The sequence below is a fragment of the Cebidichthys violaceus genome, unplaced genomic scaffold, assembly GCF_023349555.1.
Source record: "Cebidichthys violaceus isolate CVI_PGR_0920_01 unplaced genomic scaffold, fCebVio1.0.p SCAF_17, whole genome shotgun sequence".
Taxonomy (NCBI): Eukaryota; Metazoa; Chordata; class Actinopteri; order Perciformes; family Stichaeidae; genus Cebidichthys; species Cebidichthys violaceus.
This window is the reverse complement of record NW_027176340.1, coordinates 317,501-336,614: the sequence shown is the minus strand read 5'-3', so window position 1 is coordinate 336,614 and position 19,114 is coordinate 317,501. Positions and strand designations below refer to the sequence as shown.

Sequence of the window (19,114 nt, the reverse complement as noted above, 5' to 3'; positions counted from 1 at the left end):
ACGAGCATCAGGAGACGTTGTTGTGCTGTGAGTCAAGATCCACTTGAAGTGAAACCACCGTGACTCACGTCGAGTTTGTCTCCAGGCTCTGTCATATTCATACATTTATGATATCATGTATCACTGATGCGTCTTGCAAAGTGTTTTGGGGAACACTTGATATGAGAGCCACACAGCCCCCCCCCCCCCCCCCCCCCCCCCACACACACACACACACACACACACACACACACACACACACACACACACACATACATTTCCTTGCATACTGTAAACGTCGAGACGCACCTTAATGGTACAGTCTCTCACACACATGCGCGGTCAGAGTGTGCACACAGTGGGTGGAGTCGGTTCAGTGGGACTTTTTTTCCTCCCCCGAGGGGATCAGATCTTGACTCGATCCAGGGGGAGTTTCCAGACACCGAACCACACAAACACATCCTGGTTCTGGACTTAAGTCGTATCCGATGCTGTTTCCCGTAATTACGGTGTCCATGCGGTGAGGTCCAGAGGCACAACTTGAGTCGGTTCACGTGCAGTCATGGAGCGCACCGCATTGGTCCCGCAGCGCGTGCAGCCCTCGCCGCGGGCAGCGCGTAAAAGCGAGTGGCTCCGGAGCGCGCTGGCCCATCACCACTGCCCCGATCCCGGTGCGGATAACGAGATCGTCGTCCTGGCCACCGGGGTGGACCAATACCTGCAGGAGGTCTTCCACCACCTGGCCCACCCCAGCCGGGACGACGCGGTGTCGGCGGAGGACTTCACCGCGCTGTGCGCCGTGCTGGGACTCTCTGCAGCGGAGACAGAAAACAGGACGACGGAATGGGGAGCCGGAGATGAAGAAAAGCGCGAGGAAGACGAGGAGTTCGGGGATGCGTGCTCCGCGCTACCCTGCCGGCTCTCCTTTAAAGACTTCCACTCGCGCCTCTGTGGGTATTTCCGTGTGCGCAGCGCGCGCGGCAGAGGCACCGGAGAGTGCGCCGAGCGCCTGCCCGTAACCGGGGACACGGAGCTGGTGGAGAGGCAGATCCGGCTCCGGTGGCCGCGCGTCAGGCGGAGGAAATGTGTGAGTTTTGATCTGGCGAGGGATCAGAACGGAGCCGTTCACCGGTCGATTAAAGGTCGAACCGCAGAGGACCGCGAGTCAGGTACCGCACCAGCTGGACGTCTGTCGCTCGTGTTACTGCACTAACAGAATCCAGTGAATGTATTTAAGATGATCAGTTAATGTGACATGACTCAAAGACTCATATAGAACTCACATCTCATTTATGTATTCATTATTATAATAGTCAGCAGAACCTTCCGCTCTGTTTAGTGTGGTGCTCTTCACCTCCACCACCTCCTGCTCCATCTGTTCTCTCCTGTGAGTGGAGGCTGCTCCCCTTTTCTTAAGCAAATGTCTCAACACAACAAGGTGAACAGGGTCCCAGCTGGGACTGATGTGTTGTTGTATGTGACGTCAGCGTGAGGTGGAGCTGGTTTAACTTGATAAATAGTGACCTATAAGGGTCCAGACAAGATCAGTCTGAGGTCCTGAGAGGAAAGAGGAAAGTGATGATACTCAACATTATTCATATTTTAGGCTTTTCTCTCTTTTCTTTTAGTTGTGAAATATTAGAGAGTTTGACGTCTTTGAGTATTTATCAGTGAATGAAATGATCTGAGGTTCAGAGGTAGAACTGAAGGACTTCTGAACCACGAGGAGCAGCTTTCATCTTGAACATTTGATTTTATAATCTTATTTATTTGTTGATGTGTTGAACTTGTGAAGTAAACAAGCTGCCAGATAAATATAAAGTGTGACACTTTCCTCTGAAATGTGGAGTAGAAGTATAAAGAAGTAAAGTACGAGTGCCTCAGAATTACCCAGAATGTAATATTCCCTCTAAAATATAGTGTGTTAAAAGTATATAGTACAATAAAGTTAGAATACTCAGGTAAAGCATAAGTACCTACAACTAACAGTGGAACAGTACAGGAAATAAGCAGCACAGGAAGTGTGAAAAGTGATATGATTGTTGTCTTCTTCTTCTTCTTCTTCTTCTCCTCCTCCTCCTCCTCCTCCTCCTCCTCCTCCTCCTCCTCCAGATGAGGTAGCCGCTCTGAGGGAGCTGGTGGAGGACCTCCGCTCGGCGCTGCAGGGGAGCGACGCTCGCTGCCTGGCCCTGGAGGTGGCCCTCCGGCGGGAGGGGAGCTGCACCCTCCCTCCCCCCACCAGCTTTAAAACCGCAGCTTCAACCCCGACAACCTCCATCACCCTCGACCAAGGCAAACTGGTGCCGACGCGCAGGATTAAAGGCGCCGGAGGGGACGCGGCGAGGAGGGCGGCGAGGAGACGGGACATCCGGGACCCCCTCGAAAGGGAGCTGAAGCTGATCCGAGCCTCGCGCGACGGGCAGCTGGAGGAGGCCATGAAGTTCAACGAGCGCCTGGAGGAGGAGCTGCGCTGGGCCTACCAGGAGGTGCGCAAGCTTCACGGGGCGGAGTCGGCGCTGAGGAAGGAGAACGCTCACATCAGGTTCTGGTCTTTAAAGTGAAGTAAACCCGATGATGCAGGTTAGAGGAAGGGCTCTGATGATCTGGGCTGATCTCTCCATCAGGAGGCGGGCGGAGGAGGCCAGGGAGGCTCTGAGCTTGGGGCTTCAGAGGGTTCGGACGATCCAGGAGCAGGCTCGGTCTGTGCCGCAGCTCCAGGCCAGGGTCGCCCGACTGGAGGCTGAGCTACACCAGTACAGGTACTAACACCGTGAGTGTGCACGGGCGTGTGTGCACGGGCGTGTGTGCATCTATTTACACATCATCTGCCTCTGCGCTCCACTGATTTGAAGTAGACGGGGTTAACGTTCAACACACACCAGGTTACAAAATAAAAGCACAGTTGAGAGTTTTGTTCTCTCTTCTGGTCGCCGCCCTCAGGTCCCGCTGCACCTGCACCCCCGACCCCGCCCATCAGGAAACGTACCCAATCGGAGCAGCAGACGCCTGCAGCGAGACAGGTGAACGACCTCTCGGTCCCGTCTGTTGGCGAACAAGATCTTCAGAACCGTTTCTGTTGATGTATTTAAGGCCTTAGATGGACCTTACACGTGTAACAAATAAGAGTGAAATAAATAACACACATTTCTTTTTTAACCAAAGTTTTGCAATAGAACATTCAATAAAAGTAGTGACTGCTTCTACAGAGTGTCTGCAGAGAGCGGTGGAGGGCAGAGCTGCCTCCGATGAAGAGGAGGAGGACAGAGGGACGGGGGAGGAAGAGCAGCGCCGCCCGTCGGAGGTGAAGAAGCACCGACCGCACAGCTGGGGCAAAGGGTTAGCCACCACCCACCACGCCGCCGCCACCGTGGACACGCTCTTCCGTTCCAAATGTCACTTTGTTGTTGCTTATTCCTCCAGATGTCAGGACCCCGCGGCCCATCAAGCCGTCCATCAGAACCGCCTGCGCGATAGAAGCCTCATCAGCAGGGGGCGTCGCAGCAAGACGGGACGAAACCAGGAGCACCCAGAGGGGGGCGCACGCTCAGAAGAAGAACAGGTGGGTGAGAGGAACCTGGAGCGCAGACCGAGTCTCAAATAGTGTAAAGCTGTGAAGAAGCCGGTCCCTCGTCTGACTGCTGACGGTTTGATTCATGTCTCCTCCTCACTGTCTCCCAGAGGCCCGAGGAAGAGGAGGACAAGACGAAGATGCGTCTGTCCATGCTGGAGGACAAACTCGCGGATGCACTAACACTGTTGCTGCAGCTACGCAACAAGGTTCACACACACACACACATACACACACACACACACACACACACACACACACACACACACACACACAAACACACACACACACACAGTTAAAGTATGATGTGTTGGTTTCTCATGTTGTATTTCTACTAAAGTGAAGCTCCTCCCCCCGTCTGTAGAACGTGTCCCGCAGGGTGCTGGGGAAGATCGTGATGGACACTCTGGACGTGTGCAGCAGGAGTGGAGACGGTAGGTGTGTTCTATGTCCTCACCTTGTCCATGTAGTCTTAGTTCAGTGTGGCTCCTTACTAAACCTGATCCGTGGTACTTCTCTACTTCCCCGCCCAGGTCCGTCTCAGGTCTTGCAGGTAGCTGACGCCCTCTGTGTCCGGCTCTCCTCCGGGGATCTCCTCGGGGGCGGAGGAGATGACGGAGTAGGAGACGGCAGAGACAAAGCTCTGGTTTCATCTTCAGGCTGTAAAAGCAGCAGCGTCAACCCTCTGCTCATCTCCTGCTAGATGACCTCCGCTCATCTCCTGCTAGATGACCTCCGCTCATCTCCTGCTAGATGACCTCTGCTCATCCTCTTCCTCCTTTGATCTTCTGCTTGTTTGCACTCAAGAAAGTGTCTTAAACTGGTTCAATGTATTTAAAGATTTATTATATTTAGTCTCTTTGTGTTCTATTCTGTTTCTATTTCATTTCAATGATTACGTTGTTTTATCCAAACACTTTATTACCAGTGAGCGTAGGCAACAAGACATCCCATAATAGAATCACATCACTGCTGATCAAACATCATGCATCACCTGCAATTACTGTCAGCTGTGTGTGCTTCACATGTCACGGCGCCATCTTGTGGCTGAAATAAGAAATACGAGTCGTCTCCAAACTAATCAGTAACAGTTGAAGTTAACAGATGAGGGTTCATCTCAAGTCTCAGATCTTTGTGGACTCACGTGAAGAAGCTGTTGAACGCTTTGATCTCCTACAGACAACACACCACTGACCTGCTGCTGAAGAGCAGCTCTCACTGATGATGAGGAGGATCTACTGGTGACCAGAGATGTGGATCCATCCTGGTCCTCATGAGGACCACGTGGATCCATCCTGTTCCTCAACAAGTACCACACTGTTGGTGGGTATACAAAATGATGCTTTTATTCTGGGCCACAACACCAATGAACACGTTACACACAACACGACATACACACAATACCTCCCAATGTGGGAGAGGAATAGTTCCAGTTAAGCGTTGCGGTTTGGTCAGGATTGTCCTGCAGACAGTTACAGAACAACATTCAACAGCCAACAGGAAGAACACTGAGCCATAAATAAAGAGCGGAGTATAACTCGCACTAAGGCTTACTGAACGCTGGGAATGCTAACAGGGCTTGAACACACCTTTTAGGAACGGAGAGATACTGTAGCATTAGTGCCTTTTGTTGGAGGTGCATTTCTTTTCCTGTACTGATGTGGGCTATGAAGTTCTGATCCTTTCCGGGTCAACACGATGAGCTTCTTGAGGGGCGAACCCTCGCCGCCGTCATGTCCGAAGCAGCAGTGCATATTCAACCTGTGTAGGCGTTCTAGTGCAGGTCCAGAGATACAGCACCGTAGCTGTCCCTTCATACATGGGTTGCCTCATTAGCACGTTTCCTTATTTGTTTGAGAAAAGAGACGATGGTTCCAGTTCTGTGGAGCAGCTCCGGCTCGGTTCTAGGCTTCAGAGGACGCCTGGGGTTTGAGCTGGGCCTTCTCCATGGTGGTGCCGTACGGGTCCGACCTTTTAAAGAAGCCCATCTGGAGGGAAACATGGAGAGAGGAAGATCAGATTGGACTCAATCGGACACAAAGTCTGGACTGTTCTCTAAACTCTTGTTTACGTAACAAATTGTACATTTTACGGTTTTACAAAAACCTCATAGAAAAAGCATTTGAGATGTTGGTCCACCGTGGCCTGGAGATGATGATGATGTTTGTTTCTATCAAATTCAACTAAATTTGAGCTAAAACATATTTAATCAACACATTGTTAAATATGTCTTTGCAGTCATTTTGTCTTTTTGTAGTTGTGTTGTGTCTCTTTGTGGTTGTTTGGTGACTCTTAATTTCAGTGTTGTGTCTCTGTGGTCATTCTATTTGTCATCTGCAGTCGTTGTGCGTTTCCTTTTAGTTGGGTTTTGCATGTCTCTGTAGTGGTTTTGCATCTCTTTGTGGTAGTTTTGCATGTATTTGGGGTGGTTTTGTGTCTTTTGAAATGGTGCACTGTAGACCTGTAGACCTGTCTTTTGGACCCTGTAGTAACACTAACTAAGCCTGTTAAACTGTCCCTGAGGCGTCCTGATTTTAAGCCAGTCAGAGACATATCTTTATGGTTACCTTGTAGAGCAGGTATATGAGCAGGGCGAGTAATAACAACCCAGCTAGAACAGCCAGGATGATGATCCACACCGGAACGGGGAACGGACTGTCCGGCTTGCTCCACATCACAGCCGTCACCACCTGAACCACAGCGATCAGATGAGCATCTGCACGTTTGTTCACCTTGATCTTCCATGAGAAAATCAAAATAAATCAGAGGAAGTTACCTTTTTGGATCCCGATGGCTTGAACTTGGGAGGGATTGAATAAGGCATCCTGTCCACCTTGTACTGGACAGAGCACTCCAGAACATACTGCTGATAGGCCCTCTGTGGACCAGCAGACACACCTGTTAATGAAGGCTGCCAGTGTCTCAAAGGGACAGTTCACTCCAAAAAAACAAACATGCATATTCTTCCTCTAGCCTGCAGTGCTATTCATCCATCTAGATGGTTCTGGTGTGAGTTATCTCATTGTGGAGGTGTCGGCCGTATGGCGCGAAAAGAAAAACTCACGATGACAAACGGACCTTGTTGAGAGCAGCTGTGCTTCATGAAACTACTCACAACAAGGTCTGTGTATTAATCTCGACTGGTAAAGAGGAAAATATGGACTTTCGATTTTGGGTAAACTGTCCCTTTAAGAGTTTACCCACATCAAGCCAAACAATCACTAACAGAGATTCACAGACATCAGACAGCATCATCCTCCATCATCCTACTGTTAACCAGATGTTGTGTTGTTTGCTGCTATGATCATTGTTTAGATATGGGCTACTATGAACAGTGTAGTACATACAGTATGGAATTAGCCTGGAGTCAGAACACACATGTGTAATTGTATTTTGATGACCTGGCCGACAGAGGGCAGTAAACGACCACAGAGCGGTCTGTCCCTCCGTCTCACCTCGATGAAGGTCTCGGCCCACAGTCTGGAGCGTAAAGTCAGGATAGCGCTGGCTCCTTTCTCCAGCAGCCCGACGTCACACTGCAGCTGCCAGCACTCCACCGCCGAGCACGTCTGCAGAGGGACAAAGCCACCGTCACACATGCACTGCACGAGCACTATTCATTCTCACGGCTGATTTGGGCCTCGAAGCCTCAAACCAAAATCATCTTCCTCTGCAGAAATCATAAAATATAAAAAGGACATTTTAGTGTGGGAGTAATAGACTTCTCCTGCTGATCCTCCACCCTAGTGGTGAGAGGTGTACTTGTACATGCAATTAGTACATTTTGCTGACTTTTTCAATGCACAACTTGTATTTGTGGTGTATAGTGTTTTAGTATTGCGTTGTTGCTACTTTGTTGGATCTGAATACTTCCAAAAAAGCGATCAACACTTCCCCCCCGATGCCGCGTAACGTAGTAATCTGATCTTAAGTCCATCTCATCGTCTGAAGATGCTTTCCACTCATGCTGCTAATAACAGTCATCGCCTCGGTTCGTTTGTTACTAATATGTATCTCTGGCTAAACAGTTCCATGTATGCTGAGAAGAATCTTGAAGACGCTTCATTTGAATACCAGAAGAGATTAGCCGTCAAACATTACAGTCAGTGACGCGGAGAGGAACCCGGTGAATCACAAACCCAATTAAGTTCATCTCCACAACGATCACAGCGAGCAGCAGATGTTGACCAGAGCTCGTTGTGTCTATCCCCATTTCCTCTGTTGAAAGAAGTAATCTCATTACAACTCCAGTGCGGAGGCCGGTGCTTCCTCTTCTACTATCTGACTGGACTATTTTAGTCTAAATAAACTACATGAATGTGCAGCATTAAAACCTCAGAGCCACACACTAGTGAAAACACACTCCCATGTGGGACTGAACACCCAACACAAGGGCCTAAAGAGCCTCTGTTGTGGTTTGGTTTGGAGAGAACAGCGTCACCACGATTCCCTCCACATGCTGAGTGGAGGAGGACGAGAAGGAGGAAAACAAAACACCTCCTGGACGTCTTCATGGGACACGAGGAGTCAACTCGAAACACAGTCCTGAAGACCCCTCCCCTTTGTGGTTAGATGTGAAGGCGACTTGTTTTGTTTCCGGTTCCTAACCTCTTCTTCTTCTGCTTTGCTTAGAATTTGCTTGACGACTGAATGGAGAAAGAACAGCTGTTCCCTTAGCTAGGCTAACGGTCCCAGGCTTTGTGCTAAGCTAGGCTAAACTAAACCATTTCTGGACACACACATGTTAATCTAAACGATTGGCATGTAACCACGGCTGGTTAGACTCGAGCTTTTGAACATAGTGCAGATCGTATTACAGCAGAAAGCATCTTTACAACTGTCCTTGTCGTCTCACCAGGTTTCCTTGTTCAGCCAGAAGGTCTCTGTTCACGTCCCTCCTCCGGATGTGGTGCTCAGGGCTGGATTTCAGCTCCGCTGCCGGAGGCTGGATCTACATCCGTCGACACATCGACGGAGTCAACAGCACACAATCAAAGGTTCGAGGCTCAAGATTAGCTCAAGGGTAACGGTTGGCCATGCGGGCCGAGCTGCGTTCCTCACCTTGAGCTTCAGCGCATTGAAGGTGTGTTTGGAGGAGCAGCTGAGCGGCCCCTCGGTGACCACCTCCACAGGGTAGAGCAGCTCGTGGCCGTGAGCCCTCAGAGGACACCTCACCTCTAAAGTGGACTGGCTGACCACGCTGGGACCGTTATTCACCAGCTGAAACAGAGAGTGAGGGTCACAGTCCTGCTGCAGGTTATACAAGATACATACATCTTCACAAGGACTGATGACCGGGGAGAGGATCGCTTTATAATAAACCTAGATTTTATTATTATCATTATTATAACTACCAACCCGAGCCTTGACCCGGCAATATCCCAAAACAATACATTTATTATGGAGCCCCAACGTGTTAAATATGACATGAATAAATAAGTGATTAAAAAATGAATAATAAAAACTCAAACTTATACCATTATGAAATGTTATATATATATATATATATATATATATATATATATATACTGTTTTATTATCTTAATAAATAATAAAGTAAATACATTTTATAAACATATTAATACAATTTAAATTATTATTATTTCTTATAAGTTACTTTTTATTTCCTAAAGTCACATTTTATTATTTATATAGTAAAATAATTATGATTTATTATTTATTCTTTATGACCCTCACTCTTTCACGTTGAGATAATGTTCAGTCATTATTAATAACTAGCTCCGTGTGTTTCTCAGCGGGACGTTGTGGTTCTGTGAATGAAGCCTCTTACAGACAGTGTGGAGCTCTCACATGTAACTATTGAAACTATTTCATCTCTTTCTATAATAAATCTAAAGCAAAGACACAATCTAAACATGTGGTTAGAAACACTAAATTAAAGACCCTTTGAATGATGAACAGGTGTGAGAGCAGTAATACCTCGTAGACCTGCTGCAGCTCAGGGCCCACGTCCCGCTCCCCCCTCAGACTCTGACTGACGCTCCAGTTGGGGGGGGGGAGGATGACTTTGTCTGGGCGAGAAACACTGAAAAACAGGAAAACAGTGAACGTGTCAGAAGCCACAATGATACGCTAATAATTAAGTTAATAATTAAGTTAATAATTAAGTTAATAATTAAGTTAATAATGCGTTGATGCAGCGGAAGAGTCGGCCTCCAAGCCTCACCCTTGCAAAATCACGTCAGCCATGGCAGCCACCTCCAGCTGGAACAGCACCACCTCGCTCTCTGAGTTGTTCGCATTTTTACTACGACAGGAAGACAAAACGTTTATCTCACTCTGGATTATGAAATATGGATTCCTACAGAATCAACAATATAAATCTAATACTTACGGAAAAAAAGAAATGTGTAGCTGCGTGCAGCACTGGTGTAATAACTTCCTTAACGTGTAAAAGAAATCTTCACTTCATGTGAAGAACCCAATAACACAATAACTCCACCAACAGTGTAATAAATGTCCTGACGTGGGTTCATTTCTTCTGTTCAAAACTGATGATGTCATCATTTTAAAGGATTCTGCAATGGTGTAAATGAAGCTAAATCAAACCTCCTTCATAACTTTGTGTTTGGACATTAAAGGACCTGTGGATATCACTCATGAACATATCTCACTGCACAGAGCCAGACCGTCTGAAAAGTGACCCACCTTCGTATTTGGAGCTCAAACTGCACAGTTCTGTGAGTGTCCTTCAGTCTGGGCACCGTGAACCGGAGGCCGGCCCGTAACTAGGAAATCATTTCAAGGAACATGAGAGACGAATAATATGAAAAGCTTAACAGAGAGATGTCTTGCATTTGACTTGTTTTTTTCTCCACATACTCAATACTGTTCTACACTCCCTCTGGAGCTTCAAGGGACCTTCTCCTCCTCCTCCTCCTTCTCCTCCTCCTCCTCCTCCTCCTCCTCCTCTTCTTCCTCCTCCTCCTCCTCCTCCACATTAACATGCTGAAGTCCAGTTGATTCTATTGGTGGTGATTTAAATAATCAAACTGACGCTGGACTCTAGTTCTGGTCTGAGATATTCTATCTCCATCACATTCATGTTTTGTATGTTTTATCAAGTCATCTTGAGTTTGTGTATGAATCACTTCATGCCGCAACAATTTGACCCGACTTGTTCGGAGACAGAACAGCTGAACAATGCCAAAGACAACATGCGGGCTCTGTTGGCTCTTACACTGGTACCAGACTTCATGGGGTTTCCCAGATCACACAGGAGATAGCGGGTCTGGTTTTCTGCCTCATAGCTGCACGTCAGCTGAGTCAAGTTCTGGAGAGACACGAAAACACCAAAGACTGTCAACTCCAACGTCAAGATGACTGGAGAACTAAACACAGGGATTGTCTTATACTGCGTTTTTATTCTGCTAAGAAACGGTGGGAATGTTCACAACGTGGGTTTGCGCTGTTTTCAACAGTGCGCTGTTTTCAAGTGCTACAACAAAATTCAACATGCTGTGTATTGCTATTTGTGCTTACGTTGGAGAATAGTGATGAAGAGATAGTACTTATTACCGGTGTGGTCACAGTGACGGTTGTCGGGCTCACCACATTGTTGCGCGTTATCCCGCTGTAGTCGGCCTCTGGGGGGAGAACCACGTAGAGCTCGGCCTCGTACGCCCCCCCCTCCCCCTCGTTCCTGGCGTTGAACGTCAGGCTCAGGGAGTTTTCGTCACCCAGGTAGACCTCTGCTCTGTCACTGAGAGAGGAGCAGGAAAAGAAGGACGCCCGTCAAGGACGGACACACATACAAGTGTGCAAATTGCAGTAACATCTGCACAGTGAATTTATAAGTAGTTTAAGTAATTATAAGTCAAATAACTAAAGTGAAGAACAGCATCCCCATCAGCCTCAGTTTACATGTGTTCTTGATGAGTAAAGTGAGAAGGTGAACGTGGTTCATGTACCTGCTGAACGTCATTGCAGCGTGTTAGCATGCTGACATTAGCATTTAGCTCAAAGCCTCACAGAGCCTGTTCTGCATGGCTGTAAACTCTTTTAAAGTAGAGTTTCTCGTGAGTATCTATTACACAAAGGCCATTTTATCTCCTGCAATCAAAATGAGTGAAAGTAACGGCCTCCACTGAGTGCTAGCTCTGCTGCTCTGCTCATGTGAAGTGACTCTGAGCAGGGCAGGACCAAGATGCCAGAGAAGCAATAGTAAAAGTTAATGAGAAGCAGTGAAGTCCTTCCAGACAATGCCTCTCTGTTTCAGACGGTCCCCGGAGGACATTTCCTCCACGCGTCTCTGTCCGTGGCTGACCCGGGGAAGTGACCCAAACCTGATCACTGTGATTTGTCTCAGGAAACCGACCCCCGCCTCACCCCGCCGTGTTCACAGTGTTCCCTGTGCGCAAACACACTTTCAGTGAGAGCGATAAATCCTCTCGACACTCTCCCGACTCCAGCCCTCCCCCTCCGCCCTGCTTTGTGCTGCTACATTCATGTTTCTGTTGAGCAGAGGAGTCTGGATGAGGGTCAGAATCAGGGTTCCTCTTTCATTCCCTGCCCCCCCCCTCCCCACCCGTCTGGACGCAGTGACCCCTCTCTAGGTAAGACAACCACCAGATGATTTTAATTATGCAACGCTGTAAACCCTAACAACAACACTCAGCACATGAGGACAGAATCTGCAGCGTGCGGCTGAGACGTTAACACAGAGCTTCATTCTCTGGGAAACAGAACGGATCACAAAGCTCACGAAAGCAGAATTGAAGCCAGTGGGTTACAAATCAGAAATCCAGCGACAGGGTAGTGAACGTTAAACATATCAAGAGAAAAGCCCCGTGTCTCACAGAGAGGGAAGATGCTGAATCATTGGAGGCAACAAATGCCGATCTGTGGAGTTTTCGTGGGAGACTTTTCTCCCTGAGAGAAATCACATGGCCACGTAATGAGAAACACTCCTCGTAGCAGAGCTGGCTGAGAGGAGAGAGTGTGTGTGTGTGTGTGTGTGTGTGTGTGTGTGTGTGTGTGTGTGTGAATGGATGGAGACACTGCCAAATGTTTGGCTGGCCTTCACCCACGAACGAGGATAAATGATCAATCATAACTCTACATCTTTGCATGTTATGAGCTGTAAACAGTGTCTCATCATGTGTGTCTGAATCCTGTTCATCTGTTTGAATATCATGACATCATTACATCATGACATCATGACATCATTACCACGCTCTGTCTCTTTCACTGTCTCTCCCTGCAGGAACACAACCACAGCAACAATACTGGTGCTTCATTGATTATCACTAGTTTAAAGGTACTGTGTGTCTTATTGTCAGTGTACATAGTGATCAGTGGGATAACATGGAACCATCAGCAGAGACGTTTATCGCATGTACACCTGATACATCAAAAGTGCTGGTAAAAGTACACCTGATACATCAACTCTGCTGGTAAAAGTACAAGTCTACACCTCCAGTGTGCCTCTAACTGAGCAACCAACTGTTGAAGATGTACCTCCAGCCTTCTGTTACCCTTTGGTGAGGAAACACCACAATGTGAAGCTCTATCGGGTTGAGATGTTTATCATTGTGAACATTGTTCAATATCATTTACTGATGATACCTTTAAAACCGTGGATACCTGAGGTGACCTGGTGGCCTAATGGGCGAGGCCATTTAACTGCAACGTCCATGAACAGATTCTTTAAGTGCTCAGACTCTAGTAGAGTCCCTTGGGACACGCTGATGCATCACAAATCAGCAAAACAACAATGGCGGAGTATTAGAGCCTCTACAGATAATCTGAGCTTTAGAGAATGAATTCATAGTATTATAAAATGATGAGCAGCTCTGTGTCTCTGACTCCAGATGTTTCTCACTGAAGCAGCTGTGAGCTGAACTTCATCGGAGATGGAGATGTTAACAATACTGAGATTTAGAACTGGTCAGAAGTGTATTCAGTTAGTTTAACACCTCTGATGAACGGCAGCACACAGCCGCTTCCCAAACGTTCCCAGACAATTCAAAGACCAGAGTCTGAAGAGATACTTCCATATCAGTAACGCAACGCTAAGCAGACTACAGGGTCGGTCGAGTTTCTCCTTGAATTATTACGACATGATTCTCATGACATTAAGATTTGTTCTTCTCCTCAGAGAACACCAATCTGTTTGGAACGTGCAGTTTTAATTTAGTTCTCTGTTGTGTCTCTGTTGTGTCTCTGTTGTGTCTCTGTTGTGTCTCTGTTGTCACGTATGGGTTTAGGGTTAAACGTTTGGGAGACTGTTTAGCACGACTGCAGGGTGGAACGTGTGTTTGTTGAATCAGGTAAAGTAACAGAGCGGTGATTTCCTCTCACCCGTCAACAGCCAGCTTGAGGTCAGGGACGCAGATGTTGTCCTCTCCGCAATCCAGTTGAATCTGGGCCTGAGGAAGGGAGAAGGATCGAGATAAATGGAGGAAGAGGAGGAGCGAAGGCGGTTGTGATGGGTGAAGAAGAGAGAGGGGGATCCAGGGAACGAGGTCCAAAGGTATGGAGAGAGGAAAGCTCCCGAGGAAGTGAATGTTTACAGAAGACGGCGCACTGCTGGTGATTTAATGAAAGGATCAGAGAGGATGTACAGTGGACATCTTCTCCTTACATGCACACAACTGTAACAATAACGTGTGCGAACGCAGCATCCTTTCATGTCCGCGGGATTAAAGTAATGTGGGAAACGAAGAAGAGGAAGAACAGAGAACACGTGGTGAAGGTTTTCAGGAGAATGAGAGGAAGATGTATTGTACATGAGGAGGGAAAAGCTCACGTTTAAAAGAGAGTCGGGCTTAATCTAAGATTTAGTCTTTGGTGACAAACGACTCGGTAGAAACCACAGTAAAGATGAATGACATTTGATTTGTTTCCCTTCAGATCTTTGCTTTTCTCCTCCATTCCTCCCAGTAGCTTCACAGTGTCACTGTTGCCATGCCCTCATCTCTCCAACATATGGGAAGCATTAGATTCCCAAAGAATGCTACAGAGAGCAGAGGATCAGCCTGGCAATGGTTAACGGCGTCTCAGTGCAGATTCCTCATCCGAGTCCCCGGTTTTACATCCACTCAGGACTCAGGAGGCCATCTATCGCTCATTTAACACCGAACAGACGGATCACGTCTCTGTAGCAGACTGAAGATCAAGTGATGACCACCGACTTATCTGTCCTCCCCTCTGAACACTTTCATCTCCTCATCTTCCATATGTTTGATCCATGTTTCCCCTCCAGCTTTAAAGCAATGCAACCCTCGGTTGGCCTGTTGGTCAACTTCAAGATGTGAAATGATGAAAACACAGAATCAGAGCTGGAAGAGCACTGGCTATGGCGCTGCATGCTAAACTGCATTAAATGTTAAATTAAAATTCGTAACAGTTACATTTTTATATAATTGTTTAGTCAAACAGTATCTGCTCATTAACTCAATGAAGCTCCTGTACTGTACTAATGTATCAGACTACATTCAACGACATTCATGGAGAGAAATCCAAGGACTTCTGGGAGAAGAGTCTGTATTCCTGAGAGTCATTTCAAATCACTGGAAAAACCTTCAAACCTACTGAGTGTGCAACCTGAGTGCTGTGCAGAGAGGCGGACTCCGCCAGCATCAATAAACCACCGCGTAGAGAGAATCATGGAGCGTAAATACATTGGATGAGTAGTAGTGAGAAAACATCTACGGTCTGAACGTTGGAGGTTTGATGTCAGCTCTAGGTGTGGTCAGAACTGTGGCTTGATGCAGTGTGACCACACCCACTGTGATTTAAAAACGCTCACTACGAAGTTCAGAGCATATCTAGATATGATTCAACACGGCCGAGCCGGAGGCTAGCAGCCGACGGTGCTAACCCGGAGGGTGGATGCTACGCTCCGTCACAGCTTTCAGCCGCTAGCTAGCCAGTGAGGCCCGACGGAGAGACTCTAACAGGAATGTAACCGAAGCACCGAGCAGCTCGGATTACAACACAGAGACAGAGAGAGAGCGACCTCATTCTATGCAAAGGTTAAAGACATTAATACAATATATCTTTACATTGAAAAAGGTTGTTTGCTGCTTGATTAATGCCCCCCCCCCCCCCCCCCCCCACACACACACACACACACACACACACACACACACACACACACACACACACTCTCTGTGTGTTGTGCAGAGCCATGACTCGCCGGTCCTCCATAAACCTTCCGACTCGTCACATAGGAATCATTACCGAGGGAGACCAGAGCACCGTTAACCCGCTCAGCTCTGCCAGGGCCGACCCTGAACCCACAACCATACGGGGTTTTGGCAGAGGAGCCTTACATTTAATGTCAACGTTAACATGGCGGGCCTGTGGCTGTAGCGTCTGCCTGCATGGTGTAAATGGAGGTGTGGAGGGCGGAGTTAAACCTGCAGAGAACCGCTGCGTACGTAAACGCCGCCGTCTGCCATGCTCTCTCTCTGCACCGGTAAGCACTGCGGTGACTGTCTGCTCAGTTCAACCAGTTCACATGTGGGTTAGATGTTCAGGGTGGAAACGTTAAACATAGATACAGTTCACATCTCCACACAGAGATTAAACGCCTTTTAATGCAAGACGCATCATGGGTTATTAATACACATACAGTACCTTTTGTTCTATGCGCTGTTCCGTCTCATAATTCAGGATTGGTCTGAGGCCATGCTGATCCACTGGGGCATGAGGATCCAGACTGAAGTTAAGGCTGATGAAGATGGGGGAGAGTTTGTCCCGAAACTCCTCTTCGCCCTGCAACAGAGAGAGACGAGTGACTGATGTGAATGACTGATGTGAATGACGTCTGTCGTCTCCGAGAGTTGACTGAACTCGTATCTGGTGTATTAATGTCGGCTCTCAATGACACTTCTGATGACGAGCAAAAACATGTTCCTCCTCCTCTTACTGCGGATTATTGTAGGAACCCTCTTCCAAGTGAAGCGAGAGAAAAAAAGTTGTCACTTTACAGAATCAGAAGCAGATGTTCAAACAGCAACGATTGGCCTGAATGTAGGATTCCGTCTGTTTTAGGTTCTCTCAGAACCAGCCACAGCGATGTGGCCTCTTCACAGACGTGTACCAACAACACAAGTGTTGACTGGCAGATTCAAACCATCTCCTGTGCGGTCAAAGAGCAAAGTGCTCTGATCATTATGTCCTTACAATGAGCGTTTACACATACGACTCAGGCGATCGCTTTGATCAGGTCACTGCTGACTGATGAGAAGATTGGTACTGTACCGCTTTCGCCTCAAATTGCACTTCAAACAGCAACTTCAAGCCCCGTCTATCAGGAAGTGACTTTTACCCTCTGCCCCGCCAGCGAGCTAATCCCGTTCACCTGGTGCTGCAGGTGCAACAAAGACTCTGATTAGACGGCTCCAATGAAAACAAGTCGGCGCTCTGGCTCCTGAGGGCCGAGGTCAACAAAAGGAATCGACGTTCGTCCCGGGAGTTAGACTTTCAGGTTCTTATGAGGGAAATAAAAAAGGACAAATTGAGGTTGGAGAGACGGCCAGCGCGACTAACCCGCAGGTAGATCCTGGCGTTGTGGCACAAGCGTTCCCCGTTGGCGAGGCGGAGGGTCTTCAGCAGACTGGGCTGCTGGCTGTCCAGGAACAGGGTCCTCCTGATGGAGTCCTTCTGGTGCTGCTTCACGCTGTCCAGCTGAACCTCCACCACAAAGCCTGGGAATACACACAAAGAGACTCACACAGTAAGACGACGTCTGTACATCCACACATGTGGCTTAAACATGAAACATGTATGTAAATGTAACTGTAGACGTGTTACAGGAGTGCCTCACCACATGCAACACATGGAATGGTACAAATGATTATGGTAAAGCTACTTCATGTTCTGTCTTCTGCTCTCTATGCAGCATACAGAAAGAGGAACTTGCTGTGGCTCACATGACGACAACTATGAGGAGAACCCAGACAACACACACCCTGAAAGTAAGAACACACACACACACACACACCCTGAAAGTAAGAACACACACACACACACACACACATACCCTGAAAGGAGGAACACACACACTGGAGCCCACCGAGTTACCCTGTGTTTACACGATTGTTCTTTTATCTTGATCTTAACTGCCAAATTGACCACAGTGAGGTCCGGCATACTTGTGGCAACACAAAGAAAGCAAGGTAATAGGGACCATGTGTGTATATGTGTGTGTGTGTGTGTGTGTGTGTGTGTGTGTGTGTGTGCGTGCCTCACCTAGATGAGAGGGGAGGTGCTTCCCATTAGCCAGCAGGCAGAATCCGATGCTGACACTGGAGGTTGAACACAGACACAAAACATGGGGAGAAGTTGAGCTCTGAGCTTTTACAGATGTGTTTACACTGATTTGAGGTCCTTCTGTACAGCCGGTCCTTTTATGATTAAAATGTATAATCTTTAAGATTTTCACAAGATTAAATCCAACGTTTGATACCGCGTATACGCTCGGCATTTTCTTCACACTCGGTCATTACCTTATTATCTGTATGGTGGTTTTTATTGGTGGCAGCGGAGTCCGCCATCTAAGAACAGGAGAACGATGTAGCATGTAAGCCAGCGTTAAAGTTGAGTCACTGATATCAGCCTCATCGTTCACGGTCTCTAAGCTCTCCATCGTTGTGGTCATATTTCTCTGCACACGTGGATGTGGACGCGTTCCACACATGTGCACTAGAAAACAAGATGGCGACCCCACGACAGCAAGAAGAAGAGATCAAATGAGTTTTACAAAAACTGGAATTACCGCCTCGCGGTAGTTTAAAGTTAAAGTTTAGTAGTTTAGTTTAGTAGTATGCCTCCAGTCATCACTTCATCACTTCATTCTTTTAGACGTGTGTGTGTGTTGAGTCATGGATAAAAACGGGTTTTGTGAGATCACTTTAACCTTTAGTGTTATTGGAGGCTTGTGCCAAATGTGAAGAACGGAGCTCATGGTGCTCATGGTGCTCCTGACGTTTACAGTGACCTTTGACCACTCAAATCTAATCAGGTGGACTTTAATCCATATTAGGAGGAATTCGTTCAAGGCTTTCTTGAGGTATCACGTTACCGAGGACAGACAGACGGACAACCCAGAAACACGACACCGCCCGGCACGCAGGCAGAAAAACTCAAATCTGAAATCTGCAAACTACGTTTAAAAAAACATGCGAGCAGTGACGCATACGTGTGTGTGTGTTGGTATGAACGTTCACCTCGTGTGCTGCGTGAGACCGAACGTTACAACTCTGTTTTCAGTCGTAATAACTCTCTCCATATGACCGCTCCACCTTCCTCTCCTCCGCTCCCCTCGTCTTCTTTTTGTCACCACGGCAGCGAAGAAAACACCCGTAAACACGTCAACAAGGCTCACTTGTATCAGACACTTAAAAAAATGATTTGGCGACCGCCTCTCACGGCAGTCTAGAAGCGTTCCAGGTTTGATGGTTAGAGCGGTCTAGAGCGGGTTAGTGTTCCCTTCTTTTTCCTCTCTTTCTCTCCTCTACTGGTTCTCAGAATACCGCCGCTCAGAGCAGCTTGGACGGGAAACTGGCAAACATGAGGTCATTTGACATTCTCGTG

General features: G+C 47.6%; 2 protein-coding genes across 4 annotated transcripts in view; one reads left to right on the top strand and one right to left on the bottom strand.

The window, feature by feature from the left end:
* The first annotated feature begins 357 nt into the window (after positions 1-357).
* On the top strand, positions 358-4,495 carry si:ch211-112f3.4 (EF-hand and coiled-coil domain-containing protein 1). Its single transcript, XM_068711836.1, has 9 exons — positions 358-1,148; positions 2,092-2,521; positions 2,604-2,738; positions 2,920-2,999; positions 3,186-3,315; positions 3,400-3,538; positions 3,658-3,756; positions 3,912-3,981; positions 4,081-4,495. The coding sequence occupies exons 1-9, from the start codon at positions 542-544 to the stop codon at positions 4,248-4,250; spliced, it is 1,860 nt and encodes a 619-aa protein (XP_068567937.1). The 5' UTR covers positions 358-541; the 3' UTR covers positions 4,251-4,495.
* Positions 4,496-4,867: 372 nt separating this feature from the next.
* The window catches only part of LOC137873585 (integrin alpha-5-like), a 32,842-nt gene continuing 18,595 nt past the window's right edge, over positions 4,868-19,114 (bottom strand). For 2 of the 3 annotated variants that reach the window (XM_068711833.1, XM_068711834.1), the window contains exons 16-30: positions 17,771-17,826; positions 17,069-17,226; positions 16,154-16,291; positions 13,871-13,938; positions 11,087-11,270; positions 10,749-10,841; positions 10,217-10,296; positions 9,735-9,815; positions 9,488-9,593; positions 8,609-8,767; positions 8,403-8,498; positions 7,003-7,116; positions 6,324-6,425; positions 6,115-6,237; positions 4,868-5,535 (exon numbers count right to left, since the gene is read on the bottom strand). In XM_068711833.1, coding sequence (XP_068567934.1) covers positions 5,452-5,535; positions 6,115-6,237; positions 6,324-6,425; positions 7,003-7,116; positions 8,403-8,498; positions 8,609-8,767; positions 9,488-9,593; positions 9,735-9,815; positions 10,217-10,296; positions 10,749-10,841; positions 11,087-11,270; positions 13,871-13,938; positions 16,154-16,291; positions 17,069-17,226; positions 17,771-17,826 — 1,642 coding nt within the window. In that variant the 3' untranslated portion in view covers positions 4,868-5,451. The remainder of the gene's footprint in view (positions 5,536-6,114; positions 6,238-6,323; positions 6,426-7,002; positions 7,117-8,402; positions 8,499-8,608; positions 8,768-9,487; positions 9,594-9,734; positions 9,816-10,216; positions 10,297-10,748; positions 10,842-11,086; positions 11,271-13,870; positions 13,939-16,153; positions 16,292-17,068; positions 17,227-17,770; positions 17,827-19,114) is intronic. The other variant, XM_068711835.1, reaches the window with a different exon arrangement.

Bases quoted from the DNA above. Each gene is read 5' to 3' on its own strand.
- si:ch211-112f3.4 (XM_068711836.1), top strand. From the start codon at position 542: ATGGAGCGCACCGCATTGGTCCCGCAGCGCGTGCAGCCCTCGCCGCGG. The intron at 3,000-3,185 runs GTGAACGACCTC...CTGCTTCTACAG, and splicing joins AGACGCCTGCAGCGAGACAG to AGTGTCTGCAGAGAGCGGTG. The intron at 3,316-3,399 runs GTTAGCCACCAC...TTATTCCTCCAG, and splicing joins CCGCACAGCTGGGGCAAAGG to ATGTCAGGACCCCGCGGCCC.